General features: G+C 43.0%; 1 protein-coding gene across 2 annotated transcripts in view; it reads right to left on the bottom strand.

Moving 5' to 3' along the window:
- Window positions 1-21,634, bottom strand: part of MARCHF4 (membrane associated ring-CH-type finger 4) — a 436,751-nt gene that overhangs the window by 179,271 nt on the left and 235,846 nt on the right. Inside the window, exon 2 of one of the 2 annotated variants that reach the window (XM_085649961.1) lies at window positions 17,171-17,332. In XM_085649961.1, coding sequence (XP_085506087.1) covers window positions 17,171-17,332 — 162 coding nt within the window. The remainder of the gene's footprint in view (window positions 1-17,170; window positions 17,333-21,634) is intronic. The other variant, XM_085649960.1, reaches the window with a different exon arrangement.

Here is a 21,634-nt window from a genome sequence, read left to right on the forward strand (position 1 = left end):
CGGCATGGGGTCCGTGTCCCGCCTGTTTCTCTCCTTGCTGGAGGGGTTTTGGTGAGCTTCTTGTTTTTTGTGTTTGGTGGCGTGCTGGGTTCCTTTCGGCCCCTCATTTCGTTTTTACGGCTCCTGCCAGTCTGTTGCTTGCGTCTGGATCCGTTGCTTAGGTCCTCACTTCTCTTTACTGCTGTGGCTTTTTTCTGGGTCGCTGCGGTGGGGTTTCCTCTGTTTCTTCGGTTTTGCTCCCCTCTCTCTTTTGGCTGTCCGTTGGGCGGTTCTGGTGTGTTGGGACCAGCTTGCTGCTTTGTGTTCTGGGCCTGTTTGTTGTTGCTTTTGGCCCCGTACGGTCTGGTTCCGTGCCTTCCCTGTCCTCCTTCGGTAGTTGTTTCGGGCAGATTTTCTGGCAGCCCTTTGGGTTCCGGGGGTCCGGGTTCTCGCCCCTCCTGGTGTCTCTCTGTCCCTGGGCTGGTTCTTCCTGCTCGTGGTTGCCTCTCTCTTGGGTGGTCCTTCCACTCTGGTCTTTTGGGTTTGCCTGCTTCTTTGGCATCCCCTTCTGGTCTCTTGGTTTCTTGTGAGTTTTCCATGAAGCTGCTTGGCTTTGGTATGTGCTCACTTCGTTAATCATGTGGCGAGGAAGTCTTACGAGGAGGTAATGCCCCGGTTACTTACCGGTAATCTTCATTACTCCGAGTATAGCCTTCCTCGCAACATGGGTTCCCGTCCCTCACTCACTGTCTGGCTATCGGCTTCATGTTTATGCTTGGCAGTTTCAGGCTGAAGGGTTGGGCCGGCCCGCCTCTTATAGAGGTCAAGGGTGTAATGGGTCGGCCATATTGGGAAGGGATGGGAGGCATGGGAGGTTAACTTTTTAGCTTTGGAGGGTTCTGGTGTGGAGCTGAAGCTCACTTCGTTAATCATGTGGCGAGGAAGACTATACTCGGAGTAATGAAGATTACCGGTAAGTAACCGGGGCATCATCGCCCACCAATAACCTGCCTCATTTTAACCTTTAAAATCAATTGGAGAAGCAAGTGGTGTGCAGAGCGGAAGTGATTACACCTGTGACATGACGACTGTGGACAGAAGCGCATCCGCCCGCCCGCCCGCCTGCAAGCTTGCCTTCAGGAGCCATAGATAGTGTTACACACCCACACCTCTAGTCAAGCTCCGGAGATGGCAGCAGCACAGACAGAACAAGGAGATGAAAGGAAACACGCTTTCCTCTTGAAAGGGGGTAGTTTTACGAACTGAGGGCAAGAAGTACAAAGCTATTTTGCAGTCGCAAAACCTGCGATTCGCTGGCTGACAGGCTAGCATTGATGAAGATGATAATACTACCGAAATTTCGATACCTGTTCACAAATATCCCTAAATATCTGCCACAAAGATACTTTACAACACTACGCTCGCAACTGATTAGGTTGGCATCGGCAGGGAAGCAGCCACGACTAAAATGGTCCACTCTGACTTTACCTTATGCTCAGGGAGGCTTCGTGGCACCGGACCTAAAAGTCTTCTATCTATGCGAGCAGGTGCATTTCGCTCATTACTGGCAACATGCTCCAAAGTACCTCCCACACGTAGCAGTTGAAAGGGATGCGGCATATGTATCCCATATCTCTTGCAGCCATGATCTCAAATGAGTGTAAGGATGTTGCAAAAGAAGAGATAAACCGTACACTGCACCACACAAGCCTGGAAAGCGCGAGGAAAGAGCAGATAGCGCCGCTATATGCACCGGCTCTACAGACTGCGCATCACCCAGCGATATCGGTGTGAAGAGAAGCTGGCTCGCTGGCTGTTCAAGGTGCGGTGGGGTTGTCAACCCTGAAGGAAAATCTATAAGCCCTGCTGATCCACATTGCAAAGGCGACATGCCACCCATACTCAGTTTCTTATACGGCAGGCTCAGAGCCACGCTCTCAGGGCCGGACTGGCCGTAACGAGCACCGGGCAATCCCCGGTGCGCCGCACGGGTGGGGGCCGGTTTTGGGCCCCTGGGGGCCGTTTTTGTTACAGGGCCGTTTTTGCAGCATAGCTGCAAAATCAGCCCTGTAACAAAATCGGCGGAACACCGGCCCTGGCAAAGAGCTCTGCCGCACCCCCAAACCCCTGGGGGGGCCAGCCGAGCACTTTGTCAGGGCCGGTTTTGGTTCCCAGTCCGGCACTGCACGCTCTCGACTTATATCCGCTGTCCCAGCAGAGCGGGCCACACTATGAGCACTCCGGTTGCTCCTCACGACTGACACACGAAAGCACCTAGTGACACATTTATGTAATGCGTCACAAATGGACGTCCGACCGGAGTAGGATGCCTCATTACGAAAAGGAATGCGTCCTCCCTGCTCCAATCACCACGGCAGATTGGCCCGCATGTTGCACCCTAACTGGCCAATTAACACCAAACTGTAATTTGAGGATTATACATTTTAAATTCTTACATCAATTGTTCCATACTCCAATCCGACTGTATGGATTTGGCCTCAGGGAGAATGCAAATTGTGTGAGGTGCGCCTGACGCTGATTTTACACATTTGGCATGGGGCTGCTTGAGGCTATATCAATACCGGAAGCAGGTCACACACACACTTTCCGAAATGGCTACTTGGTTAGATTGATGAAGTTCAACCCACTAACCGTAAACTGACGGCTATAGCCCTGCTACTGGCCAAGAGGAGGGTAGCAATTCACTGGGGCGGGGAAACGTATCCTAAACATGACGCTGGCTGCTTGTCATGGCATATTGTGGGGACCAGTTGGAATGTTACACCGAGGAACTTCCCCACGCCTCGTGGCCAAAGACATATGGGGGCCTCCCCCTACATATTCACGGACCCAGCAGGGAGACTAGAATATAAGATGAGTTTTAACCTACCCCTTATGTGAAACAGTCGTCATCAGCCCTGTATATTGGAGCTTTGTGATCTACAAAATGATATGATGTTATGCTACAGTATATGGCAATCTGCTGTGTTGTATTGTGTTTTAAAATGCATAAAGAAAAAGCTGCGATTCGCTAGATCACAGGATTTGTGACTGCTAAATGGCTTGAACACATGTAATAAACCCATTTAGCCATTCAATAACAGGTTACCGAATTGCTAAATGGGTTTAGGAAATCATAGGGCAGCGCTATTGGGAAGGGGCTTGTTTAGGGCGTCCCTTCCAAATAACGATTCCTTGTGGCATGTATTAATATTTTGCGACTGAATTCAGGTTGTAAAACAGTAGTACTTTACCACCCCCTCATAGGAGGTGGAAAGCCATTTGCAGACCCCTTCCCCCTTGAGAATGTTAACAAATATTTTAAGCCTAGGCAGTGGTCCCAGTGACCGGTGCCTAGTCTCAAAAAATGAAAGGCAAATGTTTTTTTTTTTTTTTTAAATGCTTCCCATTTTTCTTAAGGAAAACTGCTTGCATTACAAAACAGAAGTGTTTTATTGAAACGCAATCATAGAGAAGGAGGTCTGCTGACCCCAGCAGGCCACCATCCCTGTGATGGCTGTCCTTCCTAATGGGTTGCAAATTGCGGCCCACCTCATTTATATTCATGAGGTAGGTCAATTTGCGACTCACTAGGAATCGCAAATTTAAAAATAAAAGTATCATACATTAGGAGTAGGAATTTCCTCATTGCGATTAAGAGTAATTCAATATTCCCAAAGTTAGTACATCTGGCCCCACGTGAGCTGCTGGAGTGTACAACTGTGTGTTGTTATTAACACTGTATTGGTTGTTGTGAAGTTCAGCCCTACTTTTTAGAAGGGGGTTCAGCAGAGCAGAGGAGTCAATGTGAGACAAGTGGAAGACCAGATAGAGAGAATTTCAGCTGTTTTGCACGGATGTTAATCACTACAGAATCAGTCAGAGTATGGCGTAATTTTAGGTATTTGCACAAAAACGTACTTACATGCACTGCTGTAATGCTTTCGTGATAAAGTAATTCACTCCCTATGAAACTGAATAGATTATTGTTGAACTTACTGATGCATCAACAAATATGAATGCCTTTTTATTGTAAATAAATTAGAAAAAAAATCTAAAAAGGTGTGTACATAAAAATATGGGCTTCATGACATTTAAAAATGGTTGTTTCATATATCACAAAAAATTGAAAACAATAAAAATAAAACCATATTCCTCAGGGAAACAAACATAACGTGTATTTGTAAAGCACACGTTCACCTGTGGTATCTTGGCGCTGAATAAAAGAGATTTATTGTTACCCAACTCAATGGTGCTCATTTAATTGACCTCGGATGGATGAAAGGCTGAGTGGACCCGCTGCGATTGGAACCTGCGACCACGGTCAAACACAGGACCCTACCGTGGACGCGTTAGTGCACTGAGCCACCAGACCCACCTTACAAAAAAGACAAAAGAAAGAGGGTGGCCTATTTAGAAGAGCATCTCTGCTTTTCTGATTTTTAGGTCTGGCGTTAGACAAGGCATTTTGATTTTACTAAAATAATATGTATAATACACTTACTTAAAGGGGCTTTCAGCAAACTCTCTTCACCCACTGGTCTGCTGTGTCATTGCAATTTTGCTTCGACACACTACTGCGTACAGCATGGGGTAGTGGGTGGGTCAGCCGACTTAAGGCTCAGGTTAATGTCACTTTGAGAAGAGGGGAGAAAGGTCCCGATCCCATACTCGCCGGGTATTAAGCGTATGTCATGATGGTGCTGGTTCTTGCCCGATGACAGGGGGAGACCCCTATCCCCCTAATTTTAACAAAGTTCTGTAGGTTTGTCTGGGCAAGGTTTATATTTCTTATTCTTGGTGGGAAAAATTCCAATTCAATACAGATTGATCCAAAGGTGAGTAATCATTTATTTGCACTCTCTACATAGGAGTGGGTATGAAGGATAAAGAAAGAGGTGGCACAGCCAACACGTGTTTCGCCCCCTACATGGCCTATCGGCCTGGGGCTTCTTCAGGGCGGGTGTTTCTGTAATGAATGATCTCAACGAAGTAACTGGTAAAATACTGAACAGAACACTGGCATTAGCCTCGACCTGAGAATCCCTCGGTATTTTACCAGTTACTTCGTTGAGATCATTCATTACAAAAACACCCGCCCTGAAGAAGCCCCAGGCCGATAGGCCATGTAGGGGGCGAAACACGTGTTGGCTGTGCCACCTCTTTCTTTATCCTTCATACCCACTCCTATGTAGAGAGTGCAAATAAATAATTACTCACCTTTGGATCAATCTGTATTGAATTGGAATTTTTCCCACCAAGAATAAGAAATATAAACCTTGCCCAGACAAACCTACAGAACTAATGTCACTTTGAGTCACTACATTTTCTCTTTTGCATGGTGCACATCCTCACACAAGCTAGTCCCCTTTAGTGCCAGTGTTGCCTGAAGTGATAGTAGGAGCATTATAAGTGAGCACAGGGCATAATGCAGCTTTATCAGTTCCTGTCTCCTTCCAGTGCTGTAGTAAAACAACATTTAAATGGACAGCTGCTATTTCACAGTGTGCCATATTGTGTTCCTTTCCTTTTTTTGCATCGTTATTTCTTGCCTTCTTTAGTTTTTTACAATTCTGCCTTCTTTTTTTCTTTATTTATTTTTGCCTTCTTCCCTTTTTTCTTTCCTTCCTTTTTAATTTGCCTTCTTTCCTTTTCCTTACCTTTCTTTCTTGTTGCCTTCTTTCCTTTATTCTTTCATATATCCTTATTTTATTTTATTTCCTTCTTTGTTTCTGTTTTGCCTTCTTTCTTTTATTTATTTCTTTATATTTTTCATCTTTCTTTCTGTTTTGCCTTTTTTGCTTTTTGTATCCTTTTTTCTTTTTTGCCTTCTTACCTTTTTTGCCTTCTTTCTTTCTTTTTTCTTTTTTGAGTTTTCCCCCATTTTCTCTTTTTCTTTTTTACTTCTTTCCTTCATCCCTCCTTTCTTTCTGCCTTCCTTTCATTGTTGTTTCTCTCCCTTCCTTCCTACCTTTTTTACCCTTCTTATTTCCTTTTTTGTCTGCCCTCCTTTCAGTTTTGTCTGCCTTCCTTACTCTTTCCTTCTTTTCTTCCCTTCTTTTTTGTCTTCTTTCTCAAAGGCGAGGCTAGCAGTCAATGCCAGACCAATGGCTTTTTTAGGTCTGTGTGAGCCAAAACCTTTTAATTTCACTTAAAGTATGTATGACATAGTTACTTATAGGAGTTTTCAGCCAGACTTCATCCATTAATCAGTGGCTGTGTAATTCACATTTTTCTTCCACCCACTTCAGCATGCATCAAGGGGCAGTTAGACCACTCCAGTCCTTTACTGACTTGACCATGAGTTAAGGCATGCTGCCCTTTCACAAGAAGCATATCCACACACAAGGTAGTTCTCTTCAGTGTCAGGTGTACCATGGTAATGTGTACTTGTTTGAGACCAGAAAACAGTATTGTCTTTAGCCATTGTTTAAAACATTTTTTTTAGGTTTAATTTGGCAGCTTCCTGAATAATGAAGTTTTGCAAAAACCATGTCAAAACAAAATTGCAAAAAGGCTAGAGCCAACGCCAGACCAATTGGCTTTGCCAGTGCTTGTTAATATTTCTGCCTCTCCTGTGCTTAGAAACATCATGATTAAGGTACCAGGGGATGAACAGTACAACCCTCAATGTGATCTCAACTCTCGACCCCTATACCAGGCGGATCACAGTCTTTAACCTTTCTGTGACTTTTTTCTTTCCTGCAGTAGGAGAGGGTGTAGGGAGGTTCAAAGCTCTCTTCAGCTTTGCCTGATGGGTCCGGGCCTTTTTAGTTGATGCATTGGATTGGGTCTGGTGGATTCAAGTCTAACTAAAGTTGGCTGATGGTTGAACATATAGCTAGTGGTTGTGGCAGGTGGTGTTTTACTTTTGGTTGCCTTGGCCTCGTGGATAATAGCTTCTGAGAATAGGCAGCCATCCAAAGGAGGCTAACTCAGGTCAATCTGCTCTGCAGTGAAGCAGCTGAGGCGGTTGTGCAGTGGTGATGGAGGGATTTAGTGATTGTCTGAGGATCATAACCATATAACTGTGTTGCTATTCTAATGTCTTTTATGCAGCCGCTGTCTGTGCAGGTGCCGGGTAAGGGTTTTTTTCGAGGGACGATGCAGAGGGAAAATTAATTATTTGTTTTTCCATTGACATCGTCCCTCAAAATCCCCCCTTACCCAGCCCCACCGCTGTTACCTGCACAGACCGTGGCTACCTTTATGTGCACAATATCTTGTGGAGATTTAAAATAAATATTTAAAATATTTGCTCAGAGGACACAGCCGCTCAACACGCCACAAATGACATAGGTGTGAGACGTGCTATTTTAGTTGCTCGCTTTGAAGTTGTCATCAGCTGCTGAGCATATAGAGCAGTCTAGGTGTCAGAACAGAGAAATGTTATGCACCATAAAGGAACAGGATGACCCAGAACTCAAAGCAGAGTTACATAAAATGCAGATTTTATGCAAAGGAATCCAGTCTCTTTGTGAGATGATGATGCCCTAGTCATCTCTGTAATGTTGGCTGCCTGCGATTTTCTAGTTCAGTGACTCCTGAAGAAGGGTGTTCACAAGACTGCATACACTGCACAATGCAGCTGCTGCCTGCAGGCAGATCACACACACAGTGTTTCTCATCATATTCACCTCCAAGGATCCTGCTAGAACACACAACTTTTAGAGGAGGTCTCTGTTCTATGCTTTAAAGCCTCTCTTTCCTTTTATTTTATGTGAAAGCCTCAGGGGGAAACCAATATTACTGTTCTTGACTCCTCAAACGCCCCCAACCGGTCCCAGTTTGTGCTAAATGTAACAAACAATACAATTACAGGGAAGGTGTAATAAACTACCTTGTGCATATAAAGCTATCAATAAAACATGGCCGTGTATGCAAAATATGAGGGGCCATCTTAAAACCCCAAACTGGTCATTTTCATAAGTACATTGTAAATTAAATGCAAATAAAAGATGCACACACAGAAGGGGAATATTTGTGGACTGAAAACTGATATATAGTACTGCCATGATCCTGCTCTTGTAAAGAATCTTTATTTAAATAGGTCTGGGTATGGACCAGGGGCTTAAACAGGAGGAAGTAGATTTAAAAAAAAGTGCAAGGTAGATCAGCAAGTGGGAGAGAGCAGCGCAGAGCCATATTTACTAAATGCTCTGGCGTGCAAACAGGTTGCCTCATGCCATGCACAGGTGCAAAGGTGTGTGTGTCTAGCATTGGTTTTGTGTACGAAGGGTACCCTTCCTGTAAAAAATCCACCCACCCATGAATTTTGCCACAACTCCTTATCTGTTAACTTCGGTAGACAGGGATTTGTGTTAAAAACATACACCTTCTTGAGGCAGGTTGTAATGGTATAGAAAAGTTTTATTTTCTTCAAACTTTTCCAACCTTACATTTGTGCTGAACCACAGTATTTATACACAGTGGGAAAAGTGTCACATTGTATTAAAGCATATTATTTTATATTGGAGGGTAGCCTACCACTGCAAAACCTATGCATGACATCACACACACTCACCCTTGCACTATGATTCAATAGTGTGTGCTTTGGTGCCAGGCAGTAGTAAAATGTGCACCAGCGCAATGGGAAAGAGCAACAGCGTCTCATCTTGGAAGATGTGGCACACTTCTGCTCTCTCCGTTTCATGCAACATAGTGCATCTTTGGTTGCTGTGCTGCATTGCATAAACATGCAGTAAACCGCGTGCCCTGGTTTTGTGCTGTACAGTGCACCACACATGCAATACATTTCTCCTGCACAAGGCGGTATTATGTTTTGGCACAAAGACAGATATGACAATCTTTATAGATCTGCTTTGCGTTAAAGTCCATGGCAGGTAGCGTTGGAATGCCCATGTACCACCCATGAAACGCCCCCTTCACGCAAACTAGCACAAGCCCGCACACAGCATTAATCGTGCTACTTTCAGGTCAGCTTTACAACTCAAAAATAGCTTTGCGCTGGAAAGTAATACTTCATCAACAATTTATGCTGCTTTGTATCACCCTATATGACTTTGAAGGGGCAAAGTATTGATAAATCTACCCCTAAATTATTTACCATGAAAAGTAACTAACCCATTAGAATAATTTAAGTGATTTAAAGATTCGAAAGTATATGTTATCAACATCCTTCTTATTAAGACCCTTTACAAATAGCTATAAAGCCTTGAGGGGAGAGAAGAAACACCATGAAAATTCTGGGATGTGCCCAGTATCCCTTCTGGGCAGCTCAGGTATGCAGAAATGGCTGGGTACAAGCATTACATCGAGCACAAGTCGACAAACTTAATAGCCACAGCACGGTAGGTTTTCAGGATGCTCTGAATGACTATGCATGAGTGCAATTTACATATGATGAATTCCAGTTCTTAGTATTTCAACATTTGCTGGTCATTGTGAAACACTTGCTATTCAGTGGCTCAGCAGGCTCAGAGTAACAATTATCACTTTGTCTAATCTTCTCACCACAGTTCTTAGCTTTTAAAGGTGAGGCAAAAAAGCTTCTTTTGGATAATCACTGACACAATGAAAGCGATTCAACATCATTGACAAAGGCACATACATTAGTATGGGGTTTGCTCTGCCATTTTCTCAGTAGGTGCTTCCTTTTTGTTCATTTGTGTTCTGTTGAATGATAGTCGATAGCATGACCATCGGCGTAGGCTATAAACGCATTGTGAATCTTTGCACGCAAATCTCCCCTAAGACGCTTGCAATGGTCTCTATTTCCCTACACTCATTACGAAGGAGTGCCATCATTTGAAAGAAAGGAGATAATGGGTATATAATTGAGTCAAAGTTTAGATAGTCAAATCCTTTTGATCACAAGATGATAGAAAGCAGAGAATAAGGAAAGGTTGATTTAGTTAATGCATACAGTGGATGCACTGAGCCTAAGTCTGCCGTCTTCCTTTTAGCTTGATTATTGTGAAGGAAAAGTAGAAAGTACTGGCACAGCAGACAGAATCTATTCCTCATCGAGATTGGGTTTATAAACCATTCTCAAGTCCAATAAAGTGGAAATTGGATTCATGGGACTGACAGATTTACAGAAAGCAATTTACTGATATGATTAACATGCACATTGTCCCAGGATCCAGATTCCCACCTCCCCTGGTTAGGTTAATTTGTTCCTTACAACAAGCTGGCACAAAGTCCCAGCTTTGGAGCAGGGTTATTTATCAGGTTGGCTGTATAATATATTAAATTGATTGCGGACAGGATTGGTGTTGTTAATGCATTTGTCCTGAAATTGATGGCTGGTGAATACTCTCCTATAAGTTCACCGTCGCAGCATTCGTCGTAGCCTTTTTTACTGAGATGATATGATAATAATATATGTTTACAGAACAAAATTCACACCCCAAAAGGTGTCCTGGCAACAACAGAAAAAAGTTTAATTCAAGCAGATCAAGGGAACTGTGATTCAGAGAGCAGAAATGTTTTTAGATGCTTTTGAAAGAGCAAGTGATTCCACAGTGAGGGTGGAAGATGATTGTAGGCCTCAGATACATGGAAAAAAGATTGGGCCGCCTATCTGAGTTTTATAAATCTTAGGAACGTGCTTTAACAACTGAGATGAAGAGAGAACAGCCTGGGATGGCTGATAGAGAGCTAGCTTCAGGTAAAGATATTTGGGATCGGAACCAAAGACAGCTCGGTGACAAAAAAGCCCATTGCCTTGAATAAACATGTCTTCTCCATGAGAAGCCAGTGAAGATGTGCAAGGTCCCAAGTGGTTTAGGAATCTCAGGCAATTGCAAAAGGAGCTGTGCAGCTGAGTTATGGACCAGTTGCAAATTGTGAATAAGATTTTAGGCAAGCCGAGATCAATGAATTATCATCAGATTTAGATAGACTAACTGCCCGAAAAAGTCTTTTCAAACAATGGTCACTAAGCAAATGAAGAATCTTTCAGATCTTTCTCAAATAATAAAAATCGCTAAATCAAACCTTATTGAGCTTAGAAGAAGCAAATGATAATAAAATAGACCTCCAGATTATTAGCCTTAGGAGTGGGAACAGGGGAAGAACCAACTTTGGTGACTAACAGTTGGGAGTCCAGGTGTCTGCTGATCCAGCAAAAATCATAACTTTGGTTCTATCCGTGTTTAACTTCAACTGTTCATGATTCATTCAGTGGATCAGCTCGAGAAGGCCTGCAGGAATTAGACTGGGTGAGTCTAGGAGTCTGATCCATGCACAATACAATTTGCGCATCACTGGCAAACGCCATCAGTGGGAAGCCTTAGGGACTATTAAACTGTCAGGAAGGGACATATACACATTAAAAAGGATGGAGCTCCAAGAGGCCTTCCAAGGAGCACCACATACAAAAGGCCAAAGATCTGACTGGTGAGGGGGCAGATGAACCATCTTACAGCAATCAGAAAGAAAGGATTCCAGCCACTTAAAGGCTTGAAACTAAAAGTCAGAGTCTGATATATGGTAAATTAGGATAGAACAGGGCACTGTGTCGACAAGTAGAAGTGGAACATGGTGGCCACGCTTCTCTGATTGACCACGAGCCTAAAGTTGGTGATTGACAACATGGACGATTTGTGACCGTGGAGGACCTTGAAGTCCAACTGTGTTCCCCTTAAGAAAAGAAGATAGCTTTTCAGAAAAGTGTTTTTCTAAACTTTTGATAGGGAGTGGCAGCAGTGAAATTGGACAAAAATGAGCTAGGATACTTGGTGAGCTGAGTGTTTTGTATGGAAATCGATCACCAGGGCCACCATATTTTTAGGCTCCTGGACAAACAATGCGTAATCTCGGTTTGGACATAGTCAACTATTTTTGCCAGGAATTTGACAAGGTTTTTGTGCAATGTCTAAGATCTGGGCAATCGGAACTGATAGATGATGTTCACAATGTGTTATCTTTCAGCCCTTTGTAAAAGAAAATGATTTTGTCTAGTCTGTAGGCATTTCATTTTGGCCATGACACAGTATCTTCGGCTTAGGCTTCACTTTGGGCATTGTGTGCAGCTGCCAAACGCACCGCCAAATTACGTGAAGATGGTTTGCCATCTCAGCTGCTTTCCTTAGCACTGGTCTCACTCACATCATGAGATCAACCAATGAAACTCATGATATCACACAGCGCCTTGATGATGACTCTGGCCTTACTGGTACACCCAAACTATAACCTGCTACAGTCAAAGTACCTGGTTTGGAGTTTGGAGGATGGGCTACACCATCATAAATGTGGCAGGTATCACATTTGTGACAAAGTATTCCATCTGCTTCTAAATCAGGCATAAAGCCTGAGACTAATTTAGTCAAATGCGCACACCAAAAGAGTTAGAAATAGACTATCAGTACAACAAGGCCATGGCTAACCAATATCAAATGTGTCATTTTAGCTTCTTTTATGCACACACACTTGTGCCATCTCCCTTGCTAAAGAAATTGTTCATTCTTTGGCCTTTCGCCCAGACCTAATCCTTTCCACTACCCTACCATTCCCCCACCATGGTGATCAGCTGTGGATGCCCCTAATGACATTGACAGCCAGGCTGTTATCGGACCATGGTGCATTGATCACCATGCTGCTATAGCTCTACCGGGCGACAGAACCTATCCACAGCCCTGAAAGATCTGCTTGACCTGGAGGATTCTTGTATACGCACGCATTCCATAAAGAATCGCGTGTTCCATTGTTTCAAGCAATGCTTGCTCATCCAAGATAAAGTAATTACAAACAGTATCATGGCATCTTGGGATGTGAGGGTGACTGTAGCTGTCTCCTAGAACCTGGGCTTCCAGAAAAAACAGAGATTCTTCTCTTGTCTGCCATTTCTTCAGAGCGCCCCTGTCCGACACCCGAGAGATTCCCAGAGCCATGGGCAGTGACAAGTAATCGTTTTTTTAATGTTGAGAACTGACGATTCCCATTGCCCCCTCACCACTATCCTTCCTCCCCACTATGCCATGTGAACATCAGATGGCACGTACTGCCAGTTAAATGTCAACCATTCGACTGGAAGCAACCCCATCTCCCTCCATGCCTTGGAATTGGTAGCTTGGAAGTGGAACTTTGGTCATGGAAGGATTTATGCCTACCTCCACCAAGGTGATAGTGAATTTCCATGTATAGTGTATACTGTGAACTGAATCACCTCCAGCCTCTCCCAATAACACAAGGGGACTAGAATTCATACACTGGCATTCTTATGCTGAAGTTAGTAGCTTCACCCCTAGACCACATTACATCCTTTCCCCATTCTTTATAAATCTTTTAACCTTGAGTAATTAAATAAAAAATATGTAGAATTGGAATAAAGTCATGATAGATCACTTGAGGTATATGTGGGTAAACTACTCAGGCCAAATTTATCATGGAGTTACGTCACTCTTGCACCAATGCGTCGGGGCGCAAGAGCGATGCTACTCCCAAGTTAGGTATCTCAAACCACGCAAGGCCACCTTGGTGACTTGATAAATCTAGAGAAATGCAGTGCAAATTGCTGCATTGCATTACTCTGCCCTCCATGGGTGGAACGTGGATGTCCCCATGCATTTACCGATGGATCTTGGTGCACTCCAGATTTACCATTACTGGTAGACCTAGGAATGCGTCAGCTATGCATCGTAGCAAGGAGGAAAATGCATCAGGGGATTGTTTTTGTGCAAGAACATGTCCTTTCATGCACAGAATCAATACTGCTTATAATGCAGGCATCCTTGCACCAAGGTGAAAAGACAAAAATGCACTGTATAATGTTAAAAATTGTGCATTCCTGCTCTTTCCCTAACACGAAACGCAGCAAGGTGGCTTGCTGCGCTGTGCTGCATGCTTTTTAATAAATATTCCCCTCACTGAGGGCTTATTAAGTTTAAAGGTTACACAGGTATCCACCAGCTGACTGATGTACGCAAACAGGCAGAAGTTAACTGACAAATCAGGAATCTGGGAGGGACTGAATCAACACAGACATGACACCTACTTCTTAACAATCCGTATTACAGTCACACTCGTAATGCAAGATTCCATATGCTGTATCTTCTAAGCTTAGAAACACACACTCCCATCACAACTACAGAAACTCTGCCAACAAAGAGACCCCCCCTTGCACTCTCACACCCATGCTGTAAAGAGAAAAAGTAAGAAAATGCAGTCAACTTATTGAGAGAAGCACTTCTTTTCCCTATTGCATTTTGAAAACCCCTTTGCCACATTCCACTCACTCACTTTTCTCTCTTTGCTAAACCCCCCACAATCTTCTAGCATGTATTTCACCCTCTTCACAACCATCACCATCTGTAAATTACAAACCTTATCATAAATTATTATTTTTAGCCTTAGTTGGTTGGGGAAAATAAATCTTTTATTCTCAGTAGTTTAACTCTTACTCATTATTCCACTGTTGCCTCCTGTCAACCCTAAATGTTTCTCTCCACTCCTTATTGCACTTTAACATCAAGTAACACAAATTCTCTCACTCTATATAACTTTCTTTGACATATCCTTAGATTGGGTTCCCTAACATCCAGCACATCAAGAGGACCAAACCCTATAATTATAAGCAGAGAGCCATTCTATTTCTTTCTCTTTATTTCTCATCCCATCCCATTTTGCTCCCAGTTCTTGAGTCTTTCAACCAATCCATTCATTTCAGGAAGACACAAAGAGCATTGCATTAAGCTTGACACCAGTGTGCTTCAAAACATCCTCCATTGCACAAGATACCAATTGTCTGTGAGAAAAGAATCCATCCCTTTTAAACACTTCATAACATCTCATGACGCTGCTTGTGGCCACACCGGTCAATTAGGAGTACATTGGCCATTTGGAATTACATTCCTGCAGAAAAAAACATGCCACAGTAGGCCTCCTACAGAATTTGAAAAGGGAAAACAACCTCATCCTCTAAAGTAAGTTCATATGGGAATTTTTTAGGAAGAAAGATAAGCAGATTTACGGTCTAAGTGTGTTATGTATGAAATGTTTGTAAACAAATCTTTCCATTAATGCAATGGGAATGCCATGAAACCCTTTGGAGACAAAGTCATGCAATCGTCTACCAATAATATTGTAGGCCATTCCACATTCTTGGAAGTCTGGCATTGTTTCCCACCAACAAATAAATGGCAGTCGATGATAAATTGGAGATACTAAGCAGAACCCATGAATTATGATTCTTAACTGGTAGCAAAACTAAGGTAGGGCAGCCAATAGAATTGTAGAAATGCCAATCTGGACTCAATGAATCTGTGAACGGATTTAGGGAATCTTCAGGGAAACTATGAGGGAAAAGATCCAGACAGTAATACCAAGTATGTGCTTGTATAAGCATGTATTAACTTAGCGTAACATGCTTGTTACCGGATATATTTTGGGACCAAATCTTCCAAGCGTGATTGGAATGGTTCAAGGGGGCAATGTATTCACATTGTAGTCTTTACAGGTTCACTGTCTGCTATTGATAAAGAATTTCAAATATACTGTACTAAACAGATTGGCAGAGGGACACATTCTTACAATAAACCATGAGATGAGAAGCATGAAATAATAATTCGAGGTTAATTTCATAGGCTAGATGCAGTATCACCAGGTAAACTGAAATCTCCCGGGCACACACAAGATTAGGATACCAAAATATTGTGGCCCAAGTATGGAGAACCAAAACATTGTGAAGGTAAGTACATCTAGATAAGTATAGATTTACCATTCTTAACTCCACATAAACATACCTTGAAGATAAATATATACACATATATATATAAATATAAATTATATATATAAATATATATATTAAGATAGATAGATAGATAGATAGATAGATAAATAGATAGTCAAGGCATATAGTTAAGAAATTAAATTAAGTATGGTAAACCTATACTTACCTATATAGTATTTTTTAACCCTGGGCGTAGTTCGCGAAGTAGCGCTACGCGTAGCTACGCAAAGTGCATTTCGCACTACGCGAGATACGCGTAGCACTTCGCGAACTGCGTAGTACCATGTTGGCACTGTGCAAGATGATTGCACAGTGCAGACAAGCATCCGACACTGTGCAATCATTGAAAACGGCATCTTGCACAGTGTGAGCTGTAGTTTTCTGCCGCTCAAGTAGATTTTTACTCGAGCGGCAGCTTTCTCAGCGCGGACTGGTAGTTTCTCGTGCATACGCGACCTCTCACAATGAGAAGCCGGGAGGGTTATTTTCCACGCTCGCGATCGGCAACTTGATGTTGCTGATCGCGAACGAGGAAAAAGTCTCGCCGGGACGTCATTTTGCTTGCTCGCGGTCGCCAACTTGACGTTGAGGACCATGAGCAAGCAACAAATGAAAGCTGCATTACGCTACGCGTGTTTGCACTGTGCTACGTGCAATTCGCGTAGTGCGAAGTAGCGCAAACTTCGCAAACTACGCGAGCGTAGCGTAGTGCTTTGCCCAGGCTTAGTATTTTTATTCCGAATATTTAGGTCTTTATATTTTGCCCCACAATATTCTCTTCTGGATATTATTATGGTGGAAAACGAGCTCCCTCAAAACCATTCCTCTATGGACCTAAATCCACCACAACATTCACACCGATGCAAGGTTTCTTTGATGAAGGGAAAACAAAGATGCACACGACCAAGCTCATATTCTTAAATCTGGCCTTTCCTTCTGTCTTGAGCCTTTTATGGTCTTTGGCACAAGTGTCCCATTTCAGCAGATCCCAACCACCAGAATGGAGAAAAATGTGCTCAATATGTAAATAAGGATAAAAAAAAATCACTTTCCATGGATCTCAAACTAGCATCTTTAGCACATGGTAAATCTGTACACAAACCTATATACTATTTTCTCTCTCTTTTCAGGACAATCTATAGAAAGAATGTGAGGAATTGCAAGGGTTCACAACCAGCTTAAGCCCCGAACAAGCCATGCCTTACATGAAATGCCGAATCAGTGGCACATTCAGTATTCTCACAATGAATATTCATGAGATACAGTCACATAAATAGGGGTCATTAGCACATTCATTAGTCATACTGAAATTCTGACTTGGAGTGGCCTTCAATGGCCACCATTGAGTCCACAGAATGTGTTACAAATTCTCCCTACATCCCTGAAATATTACCACATAGCATGCAATAGAGATTAAATCAACATAGCACGGGCAATGACAGAATCCACAGAACGAACAGACAAATAACACAGAGAAATGTTTTAGTTGTTTTGTACCTTTACCTGAAGAGGGTTCTTTGTGCTTATGGCGATGACGTGGTATTTGTAGTAGCACAGTTCACAGCTCCAAGAACCCCTCTCACTGATCCACCGAATCAGGCACGGCTGGTGTGTGCACTTCACAGACCCATCACATCGGCAAGGACTCAGCAACTCCCCCTGAATACAAAAAGGATTTGTAAGGGTTTAGTTCCACCACTCATGCAAAACCATTGAGAACTGAGCACGTCTGGCATCATCAGCAATCAACCATTGTTACTGAGACTAACCTTACATACGATGGAGTATGGAGTGATTGGCACCTGGAAACGAATAGGGTAGGCATGGGCAACCATAAACTATTGGCCATCCACAGTAATGGCAACTGTTATAACTGTCGGTCATCCATAGTATGGGCAACCTTAAAACCACTGGTCATCGATAGTATGGGCAACCTTAAAACCATTGGTCATTCATAGTATGGGCAACCTTAAAACCATTGGTCATTCATAGTATGGGCAACCTTAAAACCATTGGTCATTCATAGTATGTGCAACCTTAAAATCTTTGGTTATACATAGTAGGGGCAACCTTAAAACCATTGGTCATCCATAATATGGACAACCTTTAAACCATTGCTCATTCACAGTATGGGCAACCTTAAAACCATTGGTTATACATAGTATGGGCAACCTTAAAACCATCGGTCATCCATAATATGGACAACCTTAAAACCATTGGTCATCAATAGTATGGGCAACCTTAAAACCCTCGGTTATACATAGTATGGGCAACCTTAAAACCATTGGTTATCCATAATATAGGCAACCCTAAAACCATTGGTCATCCATAGCATGGGAAACCCTAAAACCATTGGTTATACATAGTATGGGCAACCTTAAAACTATTGGTCATCCATAGTATGGGCAGCCTTAAAACCATTGGTTATACATAGTATGGGCAACATTAAAACCATCGGTCATCCATAATATGGACAACCTTAAAACCATTGGTCATCCATAGTATGGGCAACCTTAAAACCATTGGTCATCCATAATATGGGCAACCTTAAAACCATTGCTTATCCATAGCATGGGCAACCTTAAAACTATTGGTCATCCATAATATGGGCAACCTTAAAACCATTGCTTATCCATAGCATGGGCAACCTTAAAACCATTGGTTATACATAGTATGGGCAACCTTAAAACCATTGGTCATCTATAGTATGGGCAACCTTAAAATCCTTGGTTATACATAGTATGGGTAACCTTAAAACCATTGGTTATACAGGATGGCCAACCTTAAAACCATCAGTCATCCATGGTATGGGCAACCTTAAAATCATTGGTTATACATAGTATGGGCAACCGTAAAAGGCATGGCATGAACCACACAGATGGTGGGTTACCTTTAGTATCTTTAGTAATAGAATCCAAACTAGGTCCTTTGTTAATCTGTTTCTGGTGGGGTGGGGGGAAGTTGGTCCACCATCAAATATTCCATCTGCTGACCTGTGTTGTGCTTCTCCTTCAACCTATCTGCTGCTCTCACACATAGACTCTGACTTTAAGATATATGTCACAACTAGTAACCCCTCCCCATTTGCAAAATTGTTGCCACCACTTTTAAAATGGTGGTAAAGTATTACTGTTTTGCGACCAGAATTCTGGTCGCAAAACAGTTATGCATACAATACTGATTCGGTATTTGGAAGGGACTCTCCAAATAAAGAGGCGCAAATTGTGAATCGATACCAAAGCTACCAAATCACATCTCGCATTTTATACATTAGAAAAAGCATTTTTCTAGTCGCAAATGGCCCGATTCGTTTGCTACCCAAAAAATACTTTGCACATCTAGCATTTAGGCTGTGGCGGGAGGTCCATCAGGTCAGCGAGATCCTGGATCACTCCTCTTACCTACAGTGAACCACCTGACGAATCAAGAGAGCCCCACATACATGTGGGGATCTGTGTGCCAACATTGAATACATGCTGGGGCAGATGGTTGTTTTAGGTCTTGTCCTGACATAAGGTGTTGTAGCTGTTACAAAATCCTCAAGGCAGGAAATGATTTAGTTGAAGTACTTACCAGGCACGCCTCACACCTCAGAAGAAAACTTGTGCAATACGTAAAATACAGGCAGTGCAGATAATGTGAAGCGCAACCACAGTGCTTTTTTCCTATTTACAATTGGGGTTATTAATAAGTGTTGTTGATCACTCTTATTTCAGGCTACCTGACTCCCACCTGAAGCTTCTTGCTAAACCAACCACAAAACCTGTAATAGAAGTGCTCTAAAATGTTCACCCATTCTCCTGACCAACCTTCTGCTGTGTCAATATCACCAATTATTATTGCACAACATAAAATATTAGAACATACACTGTAACTGTGCGAGTGTCTGCTTCTCCTACCCTGAGAATAGATTCATGAAGTAGAGAGTGAGCACCAGACTCTGACCCAGTAAAAAGTAAAATCAAGGGAGTAGCCAGAAAATAAAAATTACACCCACTTTGAACTAAACCTCTGATGGCATCAAGCAAGCAAAGCAGATGAACCCAACCCTCCCTATAGGAGCTCCCTTGTCTCTTCCATCCGAGCATCTATCCATCCATGCTTTCATCCTTTCATCCAACCGCTGATATCCATTATTTCATCTTTACATTCTGTCATCCATTAATTCTGTCATCCATCACTCAAACTTTCCTTATTTCAGACATCCATCCATTCTGCCATCCATTAGTCTGTCTATCCATTCATCTACTCTGCCTTCCATCAACACTGCGATCCATCCACGTACTCTGCCACCCATCCTTCCATCTATCCACTCATCCATCCACTCTGCCATTCATCCATTAATTCCCTCTGCCATTTGTCCATACACTATGCCATCCATCCACTCTACTATCCATCCACCCATTCCATCACCCATCCACCCACTCTGCCATCCATTACTCCATCCATCCACTTTGCCATCCATCCATTCATCAACTCTGTCATCCATCCATCCATGCTGCCATCCATCCAATCATACATTCATCCACCCACTCTGCCATCCATCCATTCTGCCACCCACCGATTCAGGGCTTGAAGGTGAGAGGTCATGGGAAAGCTATTTAGACTAAGAACTAATTCCAGAAATTGGGGATTTCCATTACCACACCATGGGCCCAATTTAGAGTTCAGTGGACAGGTTACTCTGTCGCAAAAGTGACGAATAACCCCTCCGCCATTTTACAAGTGCCACTGGATATAATGCACCTTGTAATACGGCACACGGGATATCCGTCACATTTGTGGAGGAGTAACCCTTCCCCGATCTCTAAATCAGGCCATTACCATCCTGTGGATTCTCCTCTTGATTAAAAACGTCCTGCAGAAATGTGAGAATGTTTCATCACTGAGAGCTCGAACTCAGGCCGTCTTTGTATTCACATTTATTTCACGTGGATACTGAAAATTTGGCCTGACTCTGGACCTTTTGGGGCTGAGCTGGCCACCTCTTGAAATATTTAGCCGTTTTAAGGACTCATCAATGTTTTCCAGAGTCCATACGGCCTATTCAGAAAGTATTCCTCTACAAACTGATTCACAGATCTTAGCTTGCTCCTGAACAAGGACAAAATCAGGAATTAAGCTTTCTAAATGGGTCTTGGTACATTAATTTTGGGTGTTTGAACAGATTGCGTGGGGGCATGGAAAATAATGTGCTGTCGACATGTAAAATGCATCTGTGCTTGGCTGAGCTCTCCACACGCAGCCCGCCTGCAGCAACGACACTAGCGCTGCCTGTGACACTTCTGCCCCTTCTCTGCCTGCTGCAATGCCTACGACGAGACAGCCACTCTGCTATAACAGGGCAGCAAACGCAGGCTCGCAGAGAGAGATCTGAGTTAATGTTTGCCTTGCAAACAATGCAATGTCTGTCCCTTGCTCCATCTTCTGTCTAGTGTGCTGAGAGCTGCCAGAGATTGTGAGTTTGTCTGCCAAACAGGCAGGGTGCAGGCTTTGTAAATGATGCAGCTGTTTTTGAAGAAGGAGTAGGCTGGCAAGGCAACTAGGGTGAGGCGGTGATGTGATCGTATTTCTTCATGCTATCGATTATATGTGATGCCGTATGTGGAACGCCCTTAGTGGGCGCCACTGTGGAGTCTAGGAGGCCCTGGAGTTGGGCTTTTCCAGCATCCAGATATGATCATGCAAGAGCTTTAATAGCAGTTCTTTTTGGGAAGAATGGCTCTGATTTCTTGGGGAGAGGGAGAGGTAGCCGTAGGCCATCATTGGTGTCCTGGCAATGTGTCCCTTGAGGATGAAGGGGAATCCAAGTGATTTGCCTTTGGCAAAGAAGCTTCAAGATTCATGTCATTCAGCCTGGATTGTACTATTTCTTGCTTGTTGTTCTTGGCAAATAACAATAAATATGATTTGGTTATGTTGAGCTTAAGGTAGATGCTGGACATGAACTAGTTCAGGTTT

This window comes from Triturus cristatus, chromosome 3_2 (assembly GCF_964204655.1).
Source record: "Triturus cristatus chromosome 3_2, aTriCri1.1, whole genome shotgun sequence".
Taxonomy (NCBI): Eukaryota; Metazoa; Chordata; class Amphibia; order Caudata; family Salamandridae; genus Triturus; species Triturus cristatus.